This window comes from Geotrypetes seraphini, chromosome 7 (genome assembly GCF_902459505.1).
Source record: "Geotrypetes seraphini chromosome 7, aGeoSer1.1, whole genome shotgun sequence".
NCBI lineage: Eukaryota > Metazoa > Chordata > Amphibia > Gymnophiona > Dermophiidae > Geotrypetes > Geotrypetes seraphini.
In genome coordinates this window covers 14925879-14947500 of record NC_047090.1, presented here as the reverse complement: position 1 = coordinate 14947500, position 21622 = coordinate 14925879, and the positions used below count along the sequence as shown (strand labels likewise).

The window sequence follows — 21622 nt, the reverse complement described above, 5'->3', positions numbered from 1 at the left end:
AAGGGACAGCGAGAGGTATGTAGGCATGCTTTTACTTTAAAAAAAAAAAAAAAAGATTAACCGTTCTCTTTAATTTGAAATATGGTTCATCAGCTTATGGAATACTGTTGTAAACATGAAATGATAAAACAGGAACCACTGAATATTTGCACAAAATGAAAATCCACTGAAATATAGGCAAAGCTGATTCATCAACCTCACACATACTGGAGAACTAAGTGTATTTTTAATTTAGAAATACAAGAAGAACAATGGGAATAAATTATAGACATTTAGTTTTGTTTTGTTTTTGTAAATTCTTTATTCATTTTAACACTTTCAGTAAGTGAAAACAGTCAAGAAAAAATTTACACGTTAAACACTTAATATCCTTACATGACTTAAACAGAGTAATATCCCTCCCCTCCTACCACACATTATCAATCAAATTATCCATTGGTTCTCAGAACTTATAATAAATACCCTATAACAATTATGTCCTATCCATATATTAAACATTTAGATACTGTTATCAGAACCCCAAAAAATACCCTCCCCCTCCCAAACCCTCAGGAAAGATAAGAATTCATCTATATTCCTACCCTCCCCTTCCCCTGATATGCAAATAATAAGTCAACAAAAACAAACTATAATAATTCTACAAAAGATATCAATGAGCCCCATATTAATTTGAAATTTTTTGTGTTCCCTGACAAATCAGCATTCATTTTCTCATATTTATAGATTAAACATAAATTTGCCTACCAGAATGTAAAGTTAAGTTGGTCCCAATTTTTCCAATTTCGTGTAATCAATTTTTTTAGCTGTACCTGTCATAATTTTAAAAAGACGTCTTTTATATTTGTCTAAAGCAGAGGTAGGGAACTCCGGTCCTCGAGAGCCGTATTCCAGTCTGGTTTTCAGGATTTCCCCAATGAATATGCATGAGATCTATTTGCATGCACTGCTTTCAATGCATATTCATTGGGGAAATCCTGAAAACCCGACTGGAATATGGCTTTCGAGGACTGGAGTTCCCTATCCCTGGTCTAAGGGATCCTTTAAATATAACACAGTACCACAAATTAGAGACATTTACCGTATTTTCACGTAGATAACGCGCACCCGTGTAAAACGCGCACACGGGTATAGCGCGCGAAAAACAGAAATTTTTATATACCGCGCACACCTGTATACCGCGCATGCTGCCCGACTCTCCTTTCGCCCACCCCGACTTTCCTCTGGCCACCCCGACTCTCCTTTCGCCTGCCCCGACTCTCCCCCTTGATGTCCTGTCCCCACCCTGAAAGCCTGATGCCCCCACCGACGTCCGATTCACCCCCCCCCCCCCCCCCCCCCGCAGGACCGCTCGAACCCCCACCGCGAAGGACCGCTCGCACGCACCCGCACCCTGAAGGACCGCTCGCACGCACTCCCACCCGCACCCCCACCCTGAAGGACCGCTCGCACCCCCACAGGCTCCCGACTTCCCCCCATCATGTAGAAGCTCCTACCGGTGTCCTGCTGCTTCCTCTTGGCGGTCCCGACTCCCCGACACGATCGGGGCAAGAGGGAGCTCAAGCCCTCTTGCCCCAGCCAACCGCGGCACACCCGACACGATCGGGGCAAGAGGGAGCTCAAGCCCTCTTGCCCCCCCCGACTCCCCAACTCCCTGACAATATCGGGCCAGGAGGGAGCCCAAGTCCTCCTGGCCCTGGCGACCCCCCCCCCGCTAGTTGTTCGGGCTAGAAGGGAGGCCAAACCCTCCTGGCCACGCGACCCCCTACCCCCACCCCGCACTACATTACGGGCAGGAGGGATCCCAGGCCCTCCTGCCCTCGACGCAAACCCCCCTCCCAACGACCGCCCCCCCAAGAACCTCCGACCGCCCCCCCAGCCGACCCGTGACCCCCCTGGCCGACCCCCACGACACCCCCACCCCCCTTCCCCGTACCTTTGTGTAGTTAGCCGGACAGACGGGAGCCAAACCCGCCTGTCCGGCAGGCAGCCAACGACGGAATGAGGCCGGATTGGCCCATCCGTCCCAAAGCTCCGCCTACTGGTGGGGCCTAAGGCGCCTGGGCCAATCAGAATAGGCCCGGGAGCCTTAGGTCCCTCCTGGGGGCGGGGCCTTGGGCACAAGGTACGGGGAAGGGAGGTGGGGGTGTAGTGGGGGTCGGCCAGGGGGGTCGCGGGTCGGCTGGGGGGGGCGGTCGGAGGTTCTTGGGGGGGCGGTCGTTGGGGGAGGGGGGTTTGCGTCGAGGGCAGGAGGGCCTGGGATCCCTCCTGCCCGTAATGTAGTGCGGGGTGGGGAAGGGGGTCGCCGTGGCCAGGAGGGTTTGGGTTCCCTCCTGGCCCGAACAACTAGCGGGGGGGGGGGTCGCCAGGGCCAGGAGGACTTGGGCTCCCTCCTGGCCCGATATTGTCGGTAAGTTGGGGAGTCGGCGGGGCAAGAGGGCTTGGGCTCCCTTTTGCCCCGATTGTGTCGGGGAGTCGGGGGGGCAAGAGGGCTTGAGCTCCCTCTTGCCCCGATCGTGTCGGGGGTGCCGCGGTTGGCTGGGGCAAGAGGGCTTGAGCTCCCTCTTGCCCCGATCGTGTCGGGTGTCGGGACCGCCAAGAGGAAGCAGCAGGACACCGGTAGGAGCTTCTACATGATGGGGGGGGGGTCGGGAGGCTGTGGGGGTGCGGGTGCGGGTGGGAGTGCGTGCGAGCGGTCCTTCGGGGTGGGGGTGCGTGCGAGCGGTCCTTCCGGGTGGGGGTGCGAGCGGTCCTGTGGGGGGTGAATCGGACGTCGGGGGGGGAACTATGTAAAAAAAATTTTGTACAACGCGCTCACGCGTATACCGTGCGAGGGTATGCGCGGTACGTAAAAACCACGTATAACGCGTGCGTTATATGCGAGAAAATACGGTAGTTTAAAAAACTCAATTTGGTAGATGGGATAATTTTATTAAATACACCTAGTGAAATATAATATGCATGAACAAATCCTTAAATCTTCTAATTATCCATGAACATATCAGATGCTCAGCATGTTTCTGCACAGTGCTTGCATTAGGGCAGGGATCTCAAAGTCCCTCCTTGAGGGCCGCAATCCAGTCAGGTTTTCAGGATTTCCCCGATGAATATGCATTGAAAGCAGTGCATGCAAATAGATCTCATGCATATTCATTGGGGAAATCCTGAAAACCTGACTGGATTGCGGCCCTCAAGGAGGGACTTTGAGATCCCTGCATTAGGGGACTTTAAGTTGATGCCCACCAGATACAGTCAACAGGCTAAGAAACCCATAAGAAACATAGAAACATGATGGCAGATAAAGGCCAAATGGCCCATCCAGTCTGCCAGTTTAAAAAAATCAGTCTTCTTAACCAGAATGTACCACTATATCATTATTAAATGCTTCAGCTGGTGGAGCTGTTTCTCCCACCATTTGAAATTCATTTACTTTAGTTGGAGATGTGTTGAATCCCCTGTGGTAGTGGTACCCTTCTGGTTAATAAGGTGATTGTCCTTTCTAGTGTGAAAATATTGTTTATATCCATTATAAACAGCTGACAGAACTCTTAATGGGTTTCCAAGTGTAGATAAGCATCCATGCCTCCCTCTCCAAAGTGACCCTAAATTATTGCATGATGAACAGACCTGTGTGGTAGTTGCACTTTCCAAACCACTTTTGAGATACCACTTCTGGTCTAGAGAGGTCCTCTTTGGATTGTTTCTTGGCCTTTTAGTTATGGAAGGATTTAATACTCTGCAAAAATGTTCCCTCTATTCTGCTTGACCAGGTGCTTCCCAATAAGAGGCTGTGCAGCTGTTCTGGGTCACTGCGCAGCCTAAGCACCGGAGACACCACTTTTCTGCTTTCTCACTGCTGCTACCCTCCAGCACCTCTTCATCATCCCTTTTCCTGCCGGTATGCAAACACGCATGGCAAATTGCCAGTACAAGCAACACCAAATACAGGCTGTTTCCAGACTGGCCCAGATCGCAGGAAGTGCGTCATGGGCGAGACATGGCAGACTTCAGAGGGTGGTGGTTAATGGTACCCTATCTAAATCATCGGAGGTGACCAGTGGAGTGCCGCAGGGCTCGGTCCACTCCTTTTCAACATATTCATAGGGGATCTGACTCAAGGGCTTCAAGGTAAAATAACACTATTCGCCGATGACGCCAAACTATGTAATATAGTAAGTGAATGCAGTTTACAGAATTATATGGCGCAGGACCTGCTTACATTGGAAAGTTGGTCCTCAACCTGGCAGCTAGGCTTCAATGCTAAGAAATGTAAGGTCATGCACCTCGGAAGCGGAAATCCATGCAGGACGTACTTCTTGAACGGAGAAACTTTAACTAGGACTTCAGCAGAACGAGATTTAGGAGTAATCATCAGTGCAGACATGAAAACTGCCAATCAAGTGGAGAAGGAAGATATTGGGTTGTATCAGTAGAAGTTTCGTCAGCCGAAAGTCTGAAGTCATAATGCCGTTGTACAGGGCCATGGTGAGACCTCATCTGGAGTACTGTGTGCAATTCTGGAGGCCACATTACAGTAAAGATGTGCGCAGAATTGAATCAGTTCAGTGGAAGGCCACCAGGATGATCTCTGGGCTCAAGGGTCTCTCGTACGAAGAGAGACTGAACAAATTGCAGCTCTACACTCTCGAGGAACTTAGGGAGAGGGGAGACATGATCGAAACATTTAAATACCTCACGGGACATGTCGAAGTGGAAGATGATATTTTCTTTCTCAAGGGACCCTCGGCCACAAGAGGGCACCCGCTCAAACTCAGGGGCGGAAAATTTCATGGCGACACCAGAAAGTATTTCTTCACAGAGAGAGTGGTTGATCATTGGAACAAGCTTCCAGTGCAGGTGATCGAGGCAGACAGCGTGCCAGACTTTAAGAATAAATGGGATACCCATGTGGGATCTCTACGAGGGTCAAGATAAGGAAATTGGGTCATTAAGGCATAGACAGGGGGTGGGTAAGCAGAGTGGGCAGACTTGATGGACTGTAGCCCTTTTCTGCCGTCATCTTCTATGTTTCTATAAGGAAGGCCCTGGTGGGGCTGACCCAGAAACAGCCTGTATTTGGTGCTGCACTTGCCAACTTGTGTGTTTGCATTCCGGTGGGGTAACAAAGAGGTGCTGTTGGACCTGCGGGAGGCAAGAATGAAGCAGTGCTGGACTTGTTGAATGGAATGGATGTCAGAGTTCAAAGGATGAGGAAGAGGGCTCGCATATTGGATGGAAGTGGGTGGGGGCAGAGGGACACATACTGGAAGGAAGTGGTGGAGGGTAAAAGGATACATTGAATGGAAGTAGAGAGGACAGAGGGGTACATGCTGGATGGACATGGGGAGGAGAGAGGGGGCATATGCTAGAAATGGGGGGAGGCGAGAGGGACAAATGGTGATGGAAGTGGGGAGGGGAGAGAGGGCATATGTTGGATGGGGGAAGAGAATAGAGTTAGTAAGAGGATGTGAAATAGAGCCAGGGTGAGTGAAAGAGGTAGCAAGCTGTAGGCAGACACAATAAAAAAGGGAAATCGAGGATTGGCTAGTAAGAAAAAATTTAATCTGGACAGAGGCAGAAAATTGAAGAAAGCTGAAAGGAAAAGGAAGAGAAAAAACTGACATGGGTTGGAAATCCTGGCACGATGAGGAAAACAAAAACCACCATCACAACAGAAAAAAAGTAAATAGCCAGACAACAAAGGTAGAAAAAAATAATAATTTTATTTTTAGTTTAGGATAACACATTAATAAATGTTAAGTAAAAATAGAAAATGGAAATAAGGTGCTATCTTATTGGATTAATTTTAATACCTTTTTGACTAACTTTAGAGACCAAAACCTCCTTCCTCAGGTTAGGCAGGATGCCATAATAGTAGTATACTGTCCTAACCTGAGTAAGGAAGTTTTGGCATCTGAAAGCTAATTGAAAAATATATTTATCCCAGGACAAGCAGGCAGCATATTCTTAACTGATGGGTGACGGCACCGACGGAGCCCCGGTACGGACAATTTTAGAGTGATTGCACTCTAAGAACTTAGAAAGTTCCAGCAGGCCGCACCGCGCATGCGCGAGTGCCTACCCGCCCGACGGAGGCGCGCAGTCCCCAGTTTCTTAGTTTCCGTGGAGCTAAGAAGACGCGTTTTTTTCTACGGCTGTTGAAAATCCTTCTTGCCTTCCCATTCGCGCGTTTTTTCTGTCAGGAAGTTTTTTCTTCCTCCTTTTCGTTTAGTGTTAAAAAAAAATACTAATTCTTTTGTTTTTTCGATCTTTTCTTCGCTTCACCCCGGCGGTGCCTGTTGGCACAATCGAAGCCTCTGCCTTCGATTTAGCGGAGGCCGGGTTCACCTTCATGCCCCCGCAGGTAGGTTTCAAGAAGTGTCAGCGGTGTGCGCGACCCATCTCTTTGACCGACCCCCACAACTGGTGCCTTCAGTGCCTGGGTCCGGATCACAACACCCGTTGCGCTTCTCTCAAAAAGCGCACCTTGAAGAACCGCCAAATCCAACAACGACTTCTCTTCGGTGCCGGGATGGAACCATCGATATCCACTCCGACGTCGGCTGCCCCTTCTAAATCGGCACCAACTCTTTCGACACCGCCGGAACTTCCTCTGGTGTCGCATCCCCCAGGTAAGCCGGCTAAGAAGCCTTCCTCTTCCCTGGAGCGTCCTCCTGCCGATCCTTCAGTGAGCCCAGTCCTGCCGGCCTCGAGGCGCCCCCGTAAGCGCTCCGCTCCCATTGAGGTGAGTGCCACATCATCGGCCTCCTCATCTCCCGAGCGTCGAGCAGCACCACAGGTACCGAAGAAAAAGAAAGCGGTACCGGTGCCTTCCTTGGATGACCGCATTGCGGCTATCCTGCAGGTCCAGCTTCAAGAGCAGTTGCAACATCTTCTCCTTGCTCTGCTGGCACTGAACCTTCCAACCCCGGTCCGGTCTGAGCATACGGTACCGTTGGTTGAGCAGCCTCTGTTGTCGGCGTCGACACTCTCGGCACCGATACCTCCGGTTTCTGCTTCCATGCCTATTTTGTTAGCGGAACCCAGAATCTCGCATCATGCGGTGCAGACGGTCTCCGAATCGGCATCTGAAAGCTAATTTATGTATAAGGTGTTTTTATTGAAACAGTAAGTCAAATCCAACAGAGAAAAGACAAGCACATTTTGATGATTCTCAAAACATTCCCAAATCCCAACCCTCCCAGCCTCCCTAACCCCTCCCAACCCCCCCCCCCACCCGGGCAGCAGCAGCAGTAAAAGCAAAACAGTAAAAAAAATACCAAAATAGAGTAATGTTATACAGGGCATACATCCCAAAGTTGATGTTGAATAGGCGAGACAAATGTTAAACTAAAGGGGTACCAGCATTGGCGGAACAGCCTACCCTTTTTTGATGTCAAGTCCACAATATCCCTGCGTTCCAACAACATTTGCTGCAACATTAAGGACCTCCACTGTTGCAGAGAAGGAGATTGAGGCGAAAGCCATTGCATCAGTATACATTTCCTGCCCATGAGGATTGTCTTTCTGAGGAAAAGCGCACACCCCTGTTTAGGGGGATGAAAACGAATTTGTAAAGTAAAGAGAAAGGTGGGGTGCATTCTCCAGGAGCATCCCCAAAGCTCCGCCACTGCAGACACCACGGTTATCCAGAAAGTAGACACCAAGGGGCATGTCCAGAACATATGTCCGAAAGAAGCCATAGGGTGTGCACACTTTCCACAGCCAGAAGTCGCGCTAATCCCCATAGTCATAGCTCTCTTGGGGGGGTAAAACGCTCTCAATAAAAATTTGTAATTTCGCTCCTTCTCAATTGCGGATAGCGTAGGGTCGTTCCCCACCCGAAGGCCCCTACGGAGGACATCATCAGAGATAGGCACTTGAAGATCAGCCGACCATTTTTGAGCAAGAGCAAGCAAGTCCAGTTCTCCGGATAGGTCCCGTAAGCACCTATGAAAAAATTTCAACGGGACATGGTCTTGAGCAGTAAGATCGAGCGCTTCCCGGAGGCCAGAATGTACTTCCTCTTTCAAGGACACCGGGGTCAAAGTATGTACGTAGTGACAAAGTTGTCGAAAAGCAAACCAGTCCCCAGGTGGCACGTGGAACTGTGTTTGGAGTTCAGCAAATGATGTCGGCATACCCGTATCCTGCACCACCTGGGATACGTAATGTAATCCCAAAGACTTCCAACGTCTGAAAGTTGCAGAGTCCAAGCCAGGAGGAAAGTCCCCGTTGCCAACCACAGGGAGATACGGTGTAGTCTCAGAGGAGATGTTAAGCAACTTACATAACCTTTTCCAAGCCATGCGCATTACCTGCAAAAAGGGGTGTGAACGCAGTGGGGGCAAATCAGGCAAATGCTTAACATGTAACAGGTAACTAAAATGATAAGGTTTAAATGCAAAACATTCAATCTCAGGCAAAGAAAACCAAGTAGTACTGCAAAACCAATCATGAATATGTCTTAATTGGCACGCAAGGGCAAATCGTGAGATATCCATTAAACCCCACCCCCCTCGATACTTTGGCAACATCAATTTAGACAAGGCTATCCTAGCCCTCTTACCTTGCCATAAAAATGCGGAAAGGTAAGAATTTAGTTGTGAGAGGTGCATTCTTGTTAACATAATGGGTAACATTTGTAATCTATAGAGCCATTGCGGCAATAATATCATATTGTATAATGCTATTCTACCAGAGAGGGACAATGGAAGGTTCTTCCAACCCGCCAGCGTAGTCTTTGTACGAAGAAGCAGGGGTGTGATATTAATGGAGTACAACCTGCCCAGGTCCTGAGGAATCACCACCCCCAAATATGTTAGCTGCGACGAAGCCCACTGTAAAGGAAAGTCCCCCTGCCAGTCAAGACGTACCACAGGCAATGTGGGCAACGCCATGGACTTCTGTTTATTAAGCACCAATCCAGAATATAAATGAAATTCATCTAGCAGCTCCAGGGCTCGGGGCAGAGAACGTTGAGGAGAGCCCAACGTTAACAAAAGATCGTCCGCAAATGCCAACACTCTCAGTTGGGATGTTCCCTCAGGGAGCCCTACAAGTTCATCATCCTTTTGTAACGTCCGCAATAAAGGGTCTAAATACAGTAAAAAAAGAAGAGGCGACAATGGACATCCCTGACGCGTCCCCCTGCCCACCGGAAAAGAAGTAGAACGCACACCATTAACCAATACATATGCTTTAGGCTCAGCATAAAGCGCGCGAAGCCACGCCATATAACTATCCGGAAATCCCATATGGGATAAAACCTGGAATAGATAATGCCACAAAACCTTATCAAAGGCTTTTGCCGCGTCCAACCCAACCAGCAGTCCCGGGGACTTGACCTGTTGAGCTCGAGAGTAAGCTAAGAGCACCCGGCGCACATTAATTACCGATTGACGGGAACGTACAAAACCAACTTGCTCCGGGACAATGATGGTGGGCAACAGGGCCGCCAGCCTATCTGCCATAAGACGTGCTAAAATTTTTAAGTCAACATTCAACAGTGAAATTGGTCTATAAGATTCGATATCAGTGGGCGATTTTGCGGGTTTCGGGATCAAGGTAATCAATGCCTCATTCGCATACCTCGGGAAAGTTCCACATAACTGAACCGCCGTGTAATAATTCAAAAGAGACCCCCCCCCACAGAAGACGATAGGATCTTGTAAAACTCCGGGGAGTATCCGTCCGGACCAGGGGCCGTGCAAGGCTTCAGTGTTTTGATCGCCTGTAACACTTCCTGAAGCTGTAAAGGAGCACCCAGCCGGGAAATCTGAGCCGCCGACAATTTGGGCATCCCTGCATCCTCCAAATAATCCTGCACATCCGGTCCAGCATATGGACCCGGGGAAGCATAAAAGTTTGCAAAGTAATTCCTAAAACAGGCGGAAATGTCTGCCGCCGATGTTAACACTTTCCCCGAACTCTCTTTTATCATAGCAATATATCGGGATCCCTTCCAACTCTTGGCTATCGATGCTAACAATTTCCCCGCTTTGTTACCATGTTTATAAAATTGATATTTACGAAAAAATAATAATTTCTTTGTCCGCTCATGGATAAGGGAGTTCAGTTCAGCCAGAGCTGCGGTATACTCCTCTCTGACCGCCACTGTGGCGTCACGCAACAACTCCCGCTTCAAAAGTGTGGACTGCCGTTCGAGCTGCACTATACGTTGTGCAATTCTCCGGGTCCTAGAAGCCACATAGGCAATCACTTCCCCACGTAACACCGCTTTCGCAGCCTCCCAAAATAATATAGGTTGAGCCATATGTTGAGCATTATTAGAACAATAATCCTCCCATCTGTCGGACAGAAATTCCTGAAAATGAGAGTCATTATGTAGGTACGAAGGAAATCTCCATCCCATCCCGGTATTCATGGGACCCCCCACCGCCACGTCCAACCAAATCATATGGTGATCAGAGATCTCAAGGGGGCCAATTGTAGCCTCCGAGACCCGAGCAAACATGCTCTCCGAAATTAGAGTATAGTCGATTCTGGAAAAAGATCCATGGGCTCTGGATTGATGAGTATAATCTCTGTCGGTGGGGTGAAGTAACCTCCAAGGGTCCACCAACCCCAGAGCACGACACAGATAGGGGACTCCCTTCGTCTGTCGCACAGTCGTCGGTCCTATCCCCCCCGAACGATCCACCCCAGGGTCCAGTACTTGATTCAGGTCTCCCACCAGTATCAGAGGGTCACCCGAATTCTGCAAACATATGTTAACCAAATTTTGGAAATAAGAATGTTGATACCCATTGGGGCCATACCCCACCAATAATCTGAAGGATCCCCCCGGTCCGAGTACCTTCACTAATAAGTATCGACCAGTGGGATCCCGTCTCAGGACCTGGACAGTACAGGGTAAGCCCTTTCTAATCAATATGGCCACCCCTGCCCTCTTCCCCGTGCTGGATGCATAGTATACGTCCCCCACCCAACCCCTCCTCAGTTTTTGATGTTCTATATCTGTGAGTCTAGTTTCCTGTAAACAAGCGATGTCCGCGGAATGATGTTTCAACTGTGATAATATTTTTGTACGCTTGGCAGGTGATGTTATACCCGATACATTCCAGGAAAGTATACGGAACTGTCTATCACCCATGGCTTACCCCACTCTTCATGATGTAGAAAAGATACCAGCCAGTAAAGGGAGGTCCCAGGGTGCCCAGCCTCACCCCTAGACCATGCAAGCACACTCCAGTCACACAATGTACAAGAGCCCAAACAATACCTGAACCAAAGTTAGAAAAGTAAAATAAACATAATGTGCCCCCAAAATACCACTGCTGCCACCCAGAAACATCCCCCCCCCCTAATTCCCCAACTTTCCCAACTGCCCCCATCATGTGGGAGAAAACGGGTCACAAAAGACGCCCCCTCCAGGGCCACCCCTACTAGCAAACAGATACATAGCAAACGTAATGGAAACCAGGGTTTCCTCACATAGTGAAACCAGCAGCCATAACAGTTAAGGTGCAGAAACAGCCCAATAACATGAGCTCAGATATCCGGGTCAAGCCTGTCCTGGAGTGGAGTTTTCCAACTTTTTAATAAAGTCAGTGGCTGCTTCAGGTGATTGAAAGGACTGCCAGACTCCATTACTGTAGATACGCAACAGAGCCGGATAGTTGAATTGAAATCTCAGGTGAAGGTCAGAGAGTTGTGTACAAAGTGGATAGAAAGGCCGCCTCCGTTCTTGCAGTGCCTGAGAAAAGTCCTGGCTGATGCGAATTAGGTTTCCATCATATTTCAAAGCATCCCTTTTCTTACGATAGAGTTGTAACAGTTCCACTTTGTGCCTGAAATTGAGGAGCTTCAGGATGACCACACGTGGTCGTGTCTCCCGATCATGGCGGCGGCCCAGGCGATGAGCACGTTCAATGTGCATAGGCCCCAACGAGGGCGGGAGCGGTAATTCATCTCGCAGCCAGGTCTCCAGGACCCCCAATAAATCGCGGTCGGAGACCGTCTCGGGCATACCCAGCAAGCGCAGGTTCGAGCGTCTGGAGCGATTCTCCAAATCGTCCAGTTTCTCTGCCTGCGCCCGAACCTGCGCCCGCAACTCACTAAGCTCTGCTCCCCGAGACGTGGATGTATCCTCCAACTCGGAGACTCGTTGTTCCACCTCGGTCGTGCGTGTCGTCGCCGCCGCCAGCAGAGTTTCAATATTTAACATTCGCTCCGTAAGAATTTCCAGCTTGGGACCTAGTACCTGGGCCAGCGCCTCCCTTATGTCACTCAGGGCGGTCTCAGTCAGGTTCGAGACCGCCGCCGCGGGACTTGCCGCCATTTTCCTCTCCCCCGGCCTCACTCGGTCTCGATCTTTACGGGCAGATTTCGGGTGCATGAACTCCTTCGATCTGGTTAGATATCTGTCCATGCACCCAGAGCGATCTAATACCCTGTGAAATCGCCACAAATTCAGTAGCAGAGTAGGCAATTATTGATCGGTGTATAGGGCAGCCCCGGAGCTAGCAAGGAAGCGTCCTCACAGGCTCATGGCATCACGTGACCTGAAAGCTAATTTATAAATATATTTACTGCTAGATGCACTAAAGTCAGCAATCGTCACTAAACCTGTTTTCACAGCTTTAGTGACGATCGCTTTTACCAACTCATTTCATAAAATAGCTCACTGCGTGTTTTTCCTGTGGATTGCCCATTTTCCAATTCGGACAAGAAAATTAGCTAAAACTCCATGGAAAGTAGCCAAGTGATTGATACATTAACATTGCTTGGCTATGCAAAAAAAAAAAGCCAGGAGTTTTAGCGATCAGAAAAAAAATATCTGTTCCAGAAAAAGAAAATATTCCCCCACCGCCAATGACGGCCCTTCCTGATGAGCACAGAACCGAGAATCTCTCCCCCTCCACGAGATAAAATTGGCAGGAAGGATGCCCACTCCTTCCTGCCACCGAATGCTCCCCCAGACCCCACTCACTGACACCCCCCCCCGGTACCTTTTGTAGATGGGAGCTGGAGGGAAACACAATCCCTCCAGCTTCAAGGGCTGCCGGTCGAAAATGACAGGCTTTCACCTCCCCGGTGCACCATGTGATGCATGGGAAGGAGCCTAAGGCCCTGATTGGCTCAGACGCCGAAGGCCCCATCCCTTGGGATTGCATGCAATCTCTTTGTTACATCAATCACTCTTCTACAGTTGGCCAGAGAATCGGCCAACAGTGATCCAGTCGATGTTATCGATTGTTTAGTGCTTCCAGGCCTTAGTCCAATAAAATAGTATCATTTTCCATTTTTTGTTTTTATTTGCATTTGTTGATTTGTAATATAGTGGTTGGAATATGTCAGTTTTTAACAATTTTTGTTATTTTGCACAGCATAAGTGGACATGCATTGCTTTCTCTTTCTCTGGTGTAATGTAACAGAAAATGTTTTGCTCACATGCAATCGGTCCTTAGAGGGAACATTGCTCTGCCTCCACGAGTATGTAGCACTATGGACCAAAGCTTGTTAAGTCTCAAAATACCAGTTTTCTCTAGGACCAAGATTGTTAGCTGGGCTCTTCTCCGCATGCATCTTGAGAAGTCCCTAATAGTAATGTGGTTTGTTTAAAGATTGGGATATGTTGCTTTATTTCTCCACTCCACGGTTTTGGTGCTGCTCTGTTCTTAAGCAACTCTTTTATTTGCCATTCCCATTTTTGAAATTTATTTTACAGGTCCGCCATTTGTACCAACGAGCTCTCCAGAAGTTACCTCTGTGTGCAACACTATGGAAAGATGTAATGTGTTCATTATTTTTTTTTTCTTTCTTTTCATTGCAGCTTTTATTTAACGTCTGCATGTGCCATAGCCTCAGATGTGGTGATGCTCAGGCTCTGACTAAATCTTATTTGTCTGCTTCCCCATCTCTTGCAGCAACTCTTGTTTGAAGCATCAGGAGGAGGTAAAACTGATAACCTGAGAGAACTAGTTTCCAAGTGCCAGGAGGTTGGCGTCAGCCTAGATGAGCCCTTAAATTTAACCATTTGCAGAGCAGAAAGCAGGAATCGCTGAACACTGGGTGCAGTCAGTCTAAATCCTATTAATTGGCAAAAATCAGTTGAATGATCCGTCGAGATTAGGCTGATATTCTCCCCCCCTCCCCCATGCTCTCGTCTCCATAAAGGAGGCCAGCATGGCTGATCTTTCAGTTTGTTCTCTGCCAACCTCAAAACAGTTATACATTGGATAAATGAATTCCTCTGTTGGCCTGCTTCTGGGCCCAGCAAGATTCTCGTAACATCATGTACGTAAGTATGGTTCCTGAAAGTGGCTGCTGTTTATTCTTTTTCGCGTGTGTATGTATGTATGTGGTTTTGGTTTTTTGTTTTTTTTTTTAACACCCCACCCCCCTTTTTATTTTATTTTTAAGTTTTCTGTTGTGCTCTTCCTGATTCACTTGGCGAGCTCACTGATACCTGAGAGATCTATATTTAAGAGGGGGGGGGGGGTGGCGGGTTAGTGCAACAGACTGTTTCAAATAGAAACGAGTAGTCTATTTTGGGGAATTTTCCCTCTTTTATTTGTGCATTAAATCTTTTTTTTCCCTGAGGTTTTTCATTACAGGGTTTAAAATAGAAATCAGCAGGTCTTCAAGAAAATGCAACTGCCCTAGCCTCTGAGCCTTGGTTGCTCTTGAAGGCTCTCTGAGAGTTAATTACACTTTCTGCATTCTGGACTCACTGCAGAGACTGTTTAAACTTGAAGACTAAAGATACTTTCACAAATGCCAGTGCATCAGAACTTGAGTGGTCAAATATTATGTGCAATTCCTTTTTTTGTTTTTTTTGTAAAGAAGTTTAATTTATAATAAAGTTCGACAGTTTAAAGAACAGTAAAAATTGAAGCTGTTTGTATTGAAATACTACTCTGTAGTATTGCAGTTTATGCAAAAACTATTTTCAATATAAGTTTTTTAAAAAAAAATCTGTAGTTGTCATTCTTTGTGTGTTTGAGGAGATGCTGAATGTTTGCAAGAGAGTTGTTGGAGCCATTTGGAAATGTTTTCTTTGCTCTGGAAAATCAGAAACCATTTTGATATAAAGCAAATTGGGTATTTCCTGCTTATCTCCACCATATCATAAGGAAGCATAAACCTTTTAGGAAACATTGGGATCAGACGAGGGTTCATCAAGCCCCAGCAACCTATCTCCAGTAGTGGATAGTCTAGGTTCCAATCAGCTGATCATTGCTCTTTTCAGGGATGAGCATGGCTGTCCAGTCCACCTAGCTAATAATTTTTATTGACTTTGCCTCCAGGAACTTGTCCAAACCTCTCTGGACTGTTGCTGTATTACCGGTAGTCACCTTGCTTAATTATGCAATGCTTGAAAAAAGGTTTTGGCTATGATTTTTGTCTTCAGTCTGTTGGCCATGACTTTCATAGTTCCATCAAATTGTTCTCTATTAACCATTCCATCCTAATAGTCATTGTATAAACTATCACATCCCCCCGGTCTTTTCTCCAAGCTGAAGAGCCCTAACCAGTTTATAGTTTTTCATATGAGAGGTGTTTTCTGTCTCCTTTATCATTGTCATCTTTCTCTAAATTTTTTTTCTAGTTCCTCTTATCTTGTTTTGAGTTGGGCCAACTAAAACTGCCCACAATACTTGGTGCGCAGTTGTGCCAGGGATCTGTAAGGAGGCATTATGGTGGTTTTGGTTTTAGTCTCCATTTTCTTTTTCAAATAATCCCTAACATTCTGTTTGTTGCTTCTTTTTATTATTTTTTTAGGAAGTGAAGGGGAAGAAACTTGATATACCGCATTTCTATGGTACAATCAAAGCAGTTTATATATACTGTCCACTTACACCAAGACCTTTTTCTTTGGTGGTGACTCCTAACTTAGAATTCAGCATTTTTATACATATTTATTTCGATTTCTATCCCGTTGTCCACAAAGAGCTCAGAACGGGTTACAAGTTAAACATACATAGTATCTAATCTAATCCTTAGGTTACAATTTATACTAGATATGCCATAATTTCAGTACAAGTTTCCGATACAAGCTTTTTCCTAGCTAGACACATTTCGGGTCTAATACTAATCTAATATAATAAACGGTAAGCCGCGCATGCGCACTTCCTATGCGTGCGCCGCTTTTCCGTGAGCTGTAGCAACCCATAGGAAGTGCGCATGCGCAGCTTACGGTTCTGTTTTTCGGTTTGGCCTGCTCCCTGCCGTATTGCATTTTTTAGTTGAAAGACACAGCGGTGGCTCCTCTCATGATCCCCGCCTGCGTCGGACTTCCGACGCAGGTGGGGATCATGAGAGGAGCCACCGCCGTGTCTTTCAACTAAAAAAAAAAATACGGCAAGGCGAGCAGGCCAGACCAGACCGAAGCTCAAGACCGCGGGAAGGGGGGGGGACCGACAAAGAAGAGGACTCCAGCCGCGAGGAGCCGAACGGAGCAGCCAGATCGCAGCAGGCCAGAATGCGGGGGAGGGGCTGAACGGAGTAGGCAAGATCGCGGTAAGAGAAGGGAAGGGGTGGGGGAAATGCTGCAACTGCTGCACAGGGACCTGGAGGGGAAGATAAATACCGCTGCTGCTGCACAGGGAAGTCGGGGGGGGGGAGGGAAATGCTGTTGCAGGGAAGTGGGGTGGAAATACTACTGCACAAGGAAATGGAGGGAAAGAATGACAGACAGACAGCAGGAGGGAGGGAGACAGACAGAAAGACACAGGGGCAGGGAGAGGGACAGAAAGACAGAAAAAGGGAGTCATGGAGAGAGAGAGAGAGAGACATCGGAAGAGAGAAAGAAAGAAAGACAGACAGACATATATTCTAGCACCCGTTAATGTAACGGGCTTAAAGACTAGTATACATAATATACAGTTTACCGGTTATAATTTACCCTGGTTATTCTTACAGTGCGAGTTTTCCACTACAAGTTTTATCCTAATTGACACAGAGTTTATAGGTTGGATTTGCCGTAGTTATATTACCAGATTTTACCTTATAAGCTTTCCTTACTTGACACATAACGTATAGTTGGGCTTTTTTTTTTTTTTTTCCATACGTGCATCACTTTGCACTTGTTCACATTGCATTTTGTCTGCCATTGAAATGCCCAGTTTCCTAGTCTCACAAGATCCTTCTGCAGTCCTGTGCTATTCAAACAAATTAGAATTATTCTGATTTGATTACTTCACTCATCACTCCTGTTGCCAGATCATTTATGAATGATGCACAACTTTTTATCTCATTTCTTCTGGACTTTCCTTTCATCATGGTAATGTTCTTGTAGAAATCTCATGTAAGGTGCAATATACCTGTATAATGAGATTTAGACTCAAGACAGTCGACTCCATTCAAGCCTGAATGTCTGATAACAGCTGAATCTAATTATCAATTAAATTTGGTCAGTTGATTAAGGGGGCTGATGTGGTTAGTAATTTTGCTCCTTAAAACATTTTTTATATTATGTCATTTATATTTACTCAGATTCACTCTGTGTAATAGAAACATGATGGCAGATAAAGGCTAAATGACCCAGCCAGTCTGCTCAACTACGCATCTGCAATCTCCTTTCCCTAAAAGATCCCATGTACCTCTCCCATTCTTTCTCAAATTTTATTTATTTAATTTGTTTTCTATCCTCTTATCTCCAAAGAGCTCAGGATGGGTTACAGATCAAACATATGTAGTATACAGCTAACAGGTTACAATTTGGACTGGATTTGCCTTAATTTCAGAACAAGTTTTTATCCTAACTTGACAGTTATCCTTACAGTGCAAGTTTTCCAATATAAGTTTTATCCTAATTTGACACACACAGACAGTTTACAGGTGGATTTACCATAGTTACAGTGTAAGATTTTTACAATACAAGTTTTCCTTACTTGACACATACTGGGTTCTGGTACCAATATACATTTCTTTATAATCCATCGATCAAGGGTAGGAGGTTAGGTGAAGAGGTCTGTTTTTATTGCTTTCCTAAAGTGGAGGAGTCCTTCAAGAGATCCGATCTGTGGGGGCAGTCGATTCTTGTCACCTAAAAAAGTATCTTCACCCAACACTACATATGTCCACTGCTGCTTTCAAATCTGAAATGTATGTATAACATTTTTTCTGCTGCCTTTTCAAGACTCTGCTGTATTTTCACTGCTTGTTGTAAGACTCCATATGCCTTATCTCTCTGCCTTTTTGTAAGACTCTATATGCTCTTTGTAAGACCCTACACGCTGTATCCCGGACTTTTTTGTAAGATTCTATATGCTTTTGTAAGTGTCTGTATACTGTATTCCGGATCTTAACACATTGTAACTTCGCTGATTGTCCAGCTCTCTTCGATGTGAACTGCCTAGAAGTCTCACGACTATGGCGGTATAAAAGAATAAAGTTATTATTATTATTAGTGGCTCGGTATGAAGTGGGAGTAGGAACGGCATTTGGCAGTTTGCAGTTCAAGCGCATGACCAGGGAGCATTTTGAGGTGTATTTCATCCTGGGAGCAGAGGGACCATCAAGTAGCCCGGCAACACCTCTACTGGAGACTCGTCCACGCAACTACCACCCTTTCTGTAAAATAAAGTATTTCCTTAAATTACTCCTGAGCCTATCACTTCTTAACTTCGTCCTATGCCCTCTCATTCCAGAGCTTCCTTTTAAATGGAAGAGACTTTCATGCACATTTTTGCCACATATATTTAAATGTCTCTCATATCTCTCCTCTCTCGCCTTTCCTCCAAAGTATACACATTGAGATCTTTAAGTCTGTTCCCATACACCTTATAACAAAGACCACCAACCATTTCAGTAGCCTTCCTATGAATCAACTTCATCCTGTTTGCATCTTTTTTGAAGGATGTGGCCTCCAGAATTGTACACAAAATTCTAAATGAGGTCTCGCCAGAGTCTTATACAGGGACATCAATACTTTCTTTTTCCTACTGGCCATACCTCTCTCTATGCATCCTAGCTTTCTCTGTCACCTTCAGATCATCACATACTATCGCTCCTCTTTCATGCAGAAAAGTTCTTCACCCCTTAAACTGTACTGTTCCCTCGGGTTTTTCAGCCCAAATGCATGACCTTACATTTCTTAGCATTAAAACTTAGCTGCCAAATTTTAGACCATTCTTCATACTTCAGTAGGTCCTTCTTCATGTTGTTCACACTCTCATAGGTGTCTACTCTGTTACAGATTTTAGTATCATCTGCAAAGAGGCAAATTCTAACTGACAGCCCTTCAGCAATAATGCTTACAAATATGTTAAAAAAAAAAAAAAAAAAATCGGGCCCAAGAACTGAACCTTGAGGCACACTATTGGTAACATCCCTTTCCTTGTTTAAATATCATTCATTGTGACACACATGTAGTAATAGGGGAAAATGATAAGGGGCCAAACCTTTCACACTACTGTATATGCAATAATCACTGAGTGATTCACGATGGAATGGATCTTCCCCCCTTTTTTTTTCTACCCAAGATTGCACTGCAATTGTTTGTATCACATTCCCTGTTTCTTTAAATCACCCAATTATAGGCTTATCTAATCAGGTCCTGTTTTATTCATGGTGTGACACCACAAGAGTTTCTTTGCTTAGCCCAGTCTTAGCAGAATTTTCCACTCCTCTTAGGAGGAGATTTGAACTTCGGTGTCGGATCCGGAAGCACTAAACAATTGCCAGATGAACCATTATTGGAATAACTGGGTTTGCAATTGGCATTGAAGGTTCTGCTGAAGGAAGAACAGGTAAGGATTGGCAGTGTTGACGCATTAAGCTCCCTTGCCACTGGCAAAATGTTATGTATAATGGACACCAGGAAGCAGCATGACAGTGACTTTAATATTTGATAATAGACTGGGTTTCAAGGGGGAATCAACATAAGTGGATTAACCTGCTTAATAATTTTTAAATAGCTATTGTGATTATCTTTGAGAATCCCTAACAAGACCTAGTTTGGAGAGAGCTGATCTATGATGTACTAAACTAGAATTTCTAGTAGATTCACCTCCCTGTTCTGAACAGGTGCCATACTTGGTGTTGACAACTTGTGGAACTGGACATCCTTAATGCAGCTTTTCATTTTCAAATATGAAGCTTTTAAATGGCTTCCTTATGACAGTTTTGTTTAGAATGGAAAACCTGAGTGTATCTAAGAAAAGGAAATTTTGCCAGGAAGATGAAAAAAGTGGATCCAAGCAATGTTTTTCTAATTATAAGTGTGCATTATCGGCAGTTCTTGAAGTTTCACTGGCAGGGAAAGTTCTTTTAATGGAAACAATGAACTTGGTTTTTCCCTGGATCAAAGTACAGTACTTATTGCATTGCTGTCAGTGCAGCTGGTAAAGGAATTTTAATTGATGAGAACAGTGTGCTAATTACCTGGGAAATTTATCCTATGCAAACAAGGATATCATCTGTTTTCTTGCTAGGCATGCATTCATTTATTCCTTTACCACAGTATCACCAGCCAGCCGTAGAATTTATATTGGGGTCATATTCCTATCGTTACTTCAGCTTTATTGTAATCGGATTAAAAACAAAACTGTACTAACAGATTTTATTTAGTGTCACTGTCCGAGAACGCACTTAACAATATTTGCCCATAAAAATTGAGAATAGTACAGAATACGGCTGTCCGTTTAATATTCAGACTGAAGAAAAGAGATCATGTCAGTCCCTACTATAGATTGCTGCACTGGTTACCGGTGGAGGCACGAGTAATATTCAAATTTTCTTGTATTTGTTTTAAGTTGATTTGGGGGACTGACCCCCACCTATCTTCTGTCTCATTTTGTGCTATACAACCCCACGAGGAGAACCAGAAATTGTAATTTATTTGCCTATCCAAAGATTACTGGTTGTAGATATAGGCCATTTTTGGATAGGACTTTTATGTTTCAAGCAAGTAAACAGCAGTCCTGGTTTGATAATTACATTAGTGGAGCCAGATTGTCCTACGGCGCTTTTTGGAAAGAAATTAAAACTGTACTATTTGTTAGGTTTATTTCCTAAATAGAAATTACAGAATGTAATAATTCTTTAATAATTGCAATAATTCTACTCTGATTATCCTTAAGAAATATATTGTACTTTTGCTATTTGTATTTTGTACTTCTCTGATTGTCCAGCTCTCTTTGATGTAAACTGCCGAGAAGTCGTCAGATTGTGGCAGTATAGAAGAATAAAGTTGTTGTTATAAAATATCAAGAAACAGATTTGCCACTTGTAACCTGTTCTGTTTTTTTCATTTTTCTATCCTGTTTTCCCCAAAGAACTCAGAACATAATATACAATTAACAGGTTAAATTTACCATAGTTACAGTTCAAGATGTTTCAATACAAGTTTTAGCCTAATGTGACACATACCGAGGATCTTGTACCAATATACATTTCTTTTGATCCATCAGTCGTGGTGGAAGAGTTAGATGATGAGAGATGTTTTTATTGCTTTTCTAAAGTTTAGGAGTTTTTCAAGGGATCTGATCTGTGGGGGCAGTCGATTCAGAGCTCTCCTGTAGAGACAGGATAAAAAAACCAAATAAAGAACAAGTAGTGTATTTACTATATTTAAGATTTCTAGTTGAAATAACTATATTTCTGCTTTTCTAGTTCTCTTACATTTTAAATGTGCTTGGAGAGGAGTGTGTAG

At 45.3% G+C, this 21622-nt stretch overlaps 1 protein-coding gene across 4 annotated transcripts in view; it reads left to right on the top strand.

The window, feature by feature from the left end:
- Positions 1-14925, top strand: part of ZFC3H1 (zinc finger C3H1-type containing) — a 140127-nt gene extending 125202 nt beyond the window's left edge. For all 4 annotated transcript variants that reach the window (XM_033951935.1, XM_033951933.1, XM_033951932.1 and 1 more), the window contains exons 33-35: positions 1-15; positions 13691-13753; positions 13890-14925. The exon at positions 1-15 is cut by the window's left edge and continues 25 nt beyond it. In XM_033951935.1, coding sequence (XP_033807826.1) covers positions 1-15; positions 13691-13753; positions 13890-14027 — 216 coding nt within the window. In that variant the 3' untranslated portion in view covers positions 14028-14925. The remainder of the gene's footprint in view (positions 16-13690; positions 13754-13889) is intronic.
- Positions 14926-21622: the final 6697 nt, after the last annotated feature.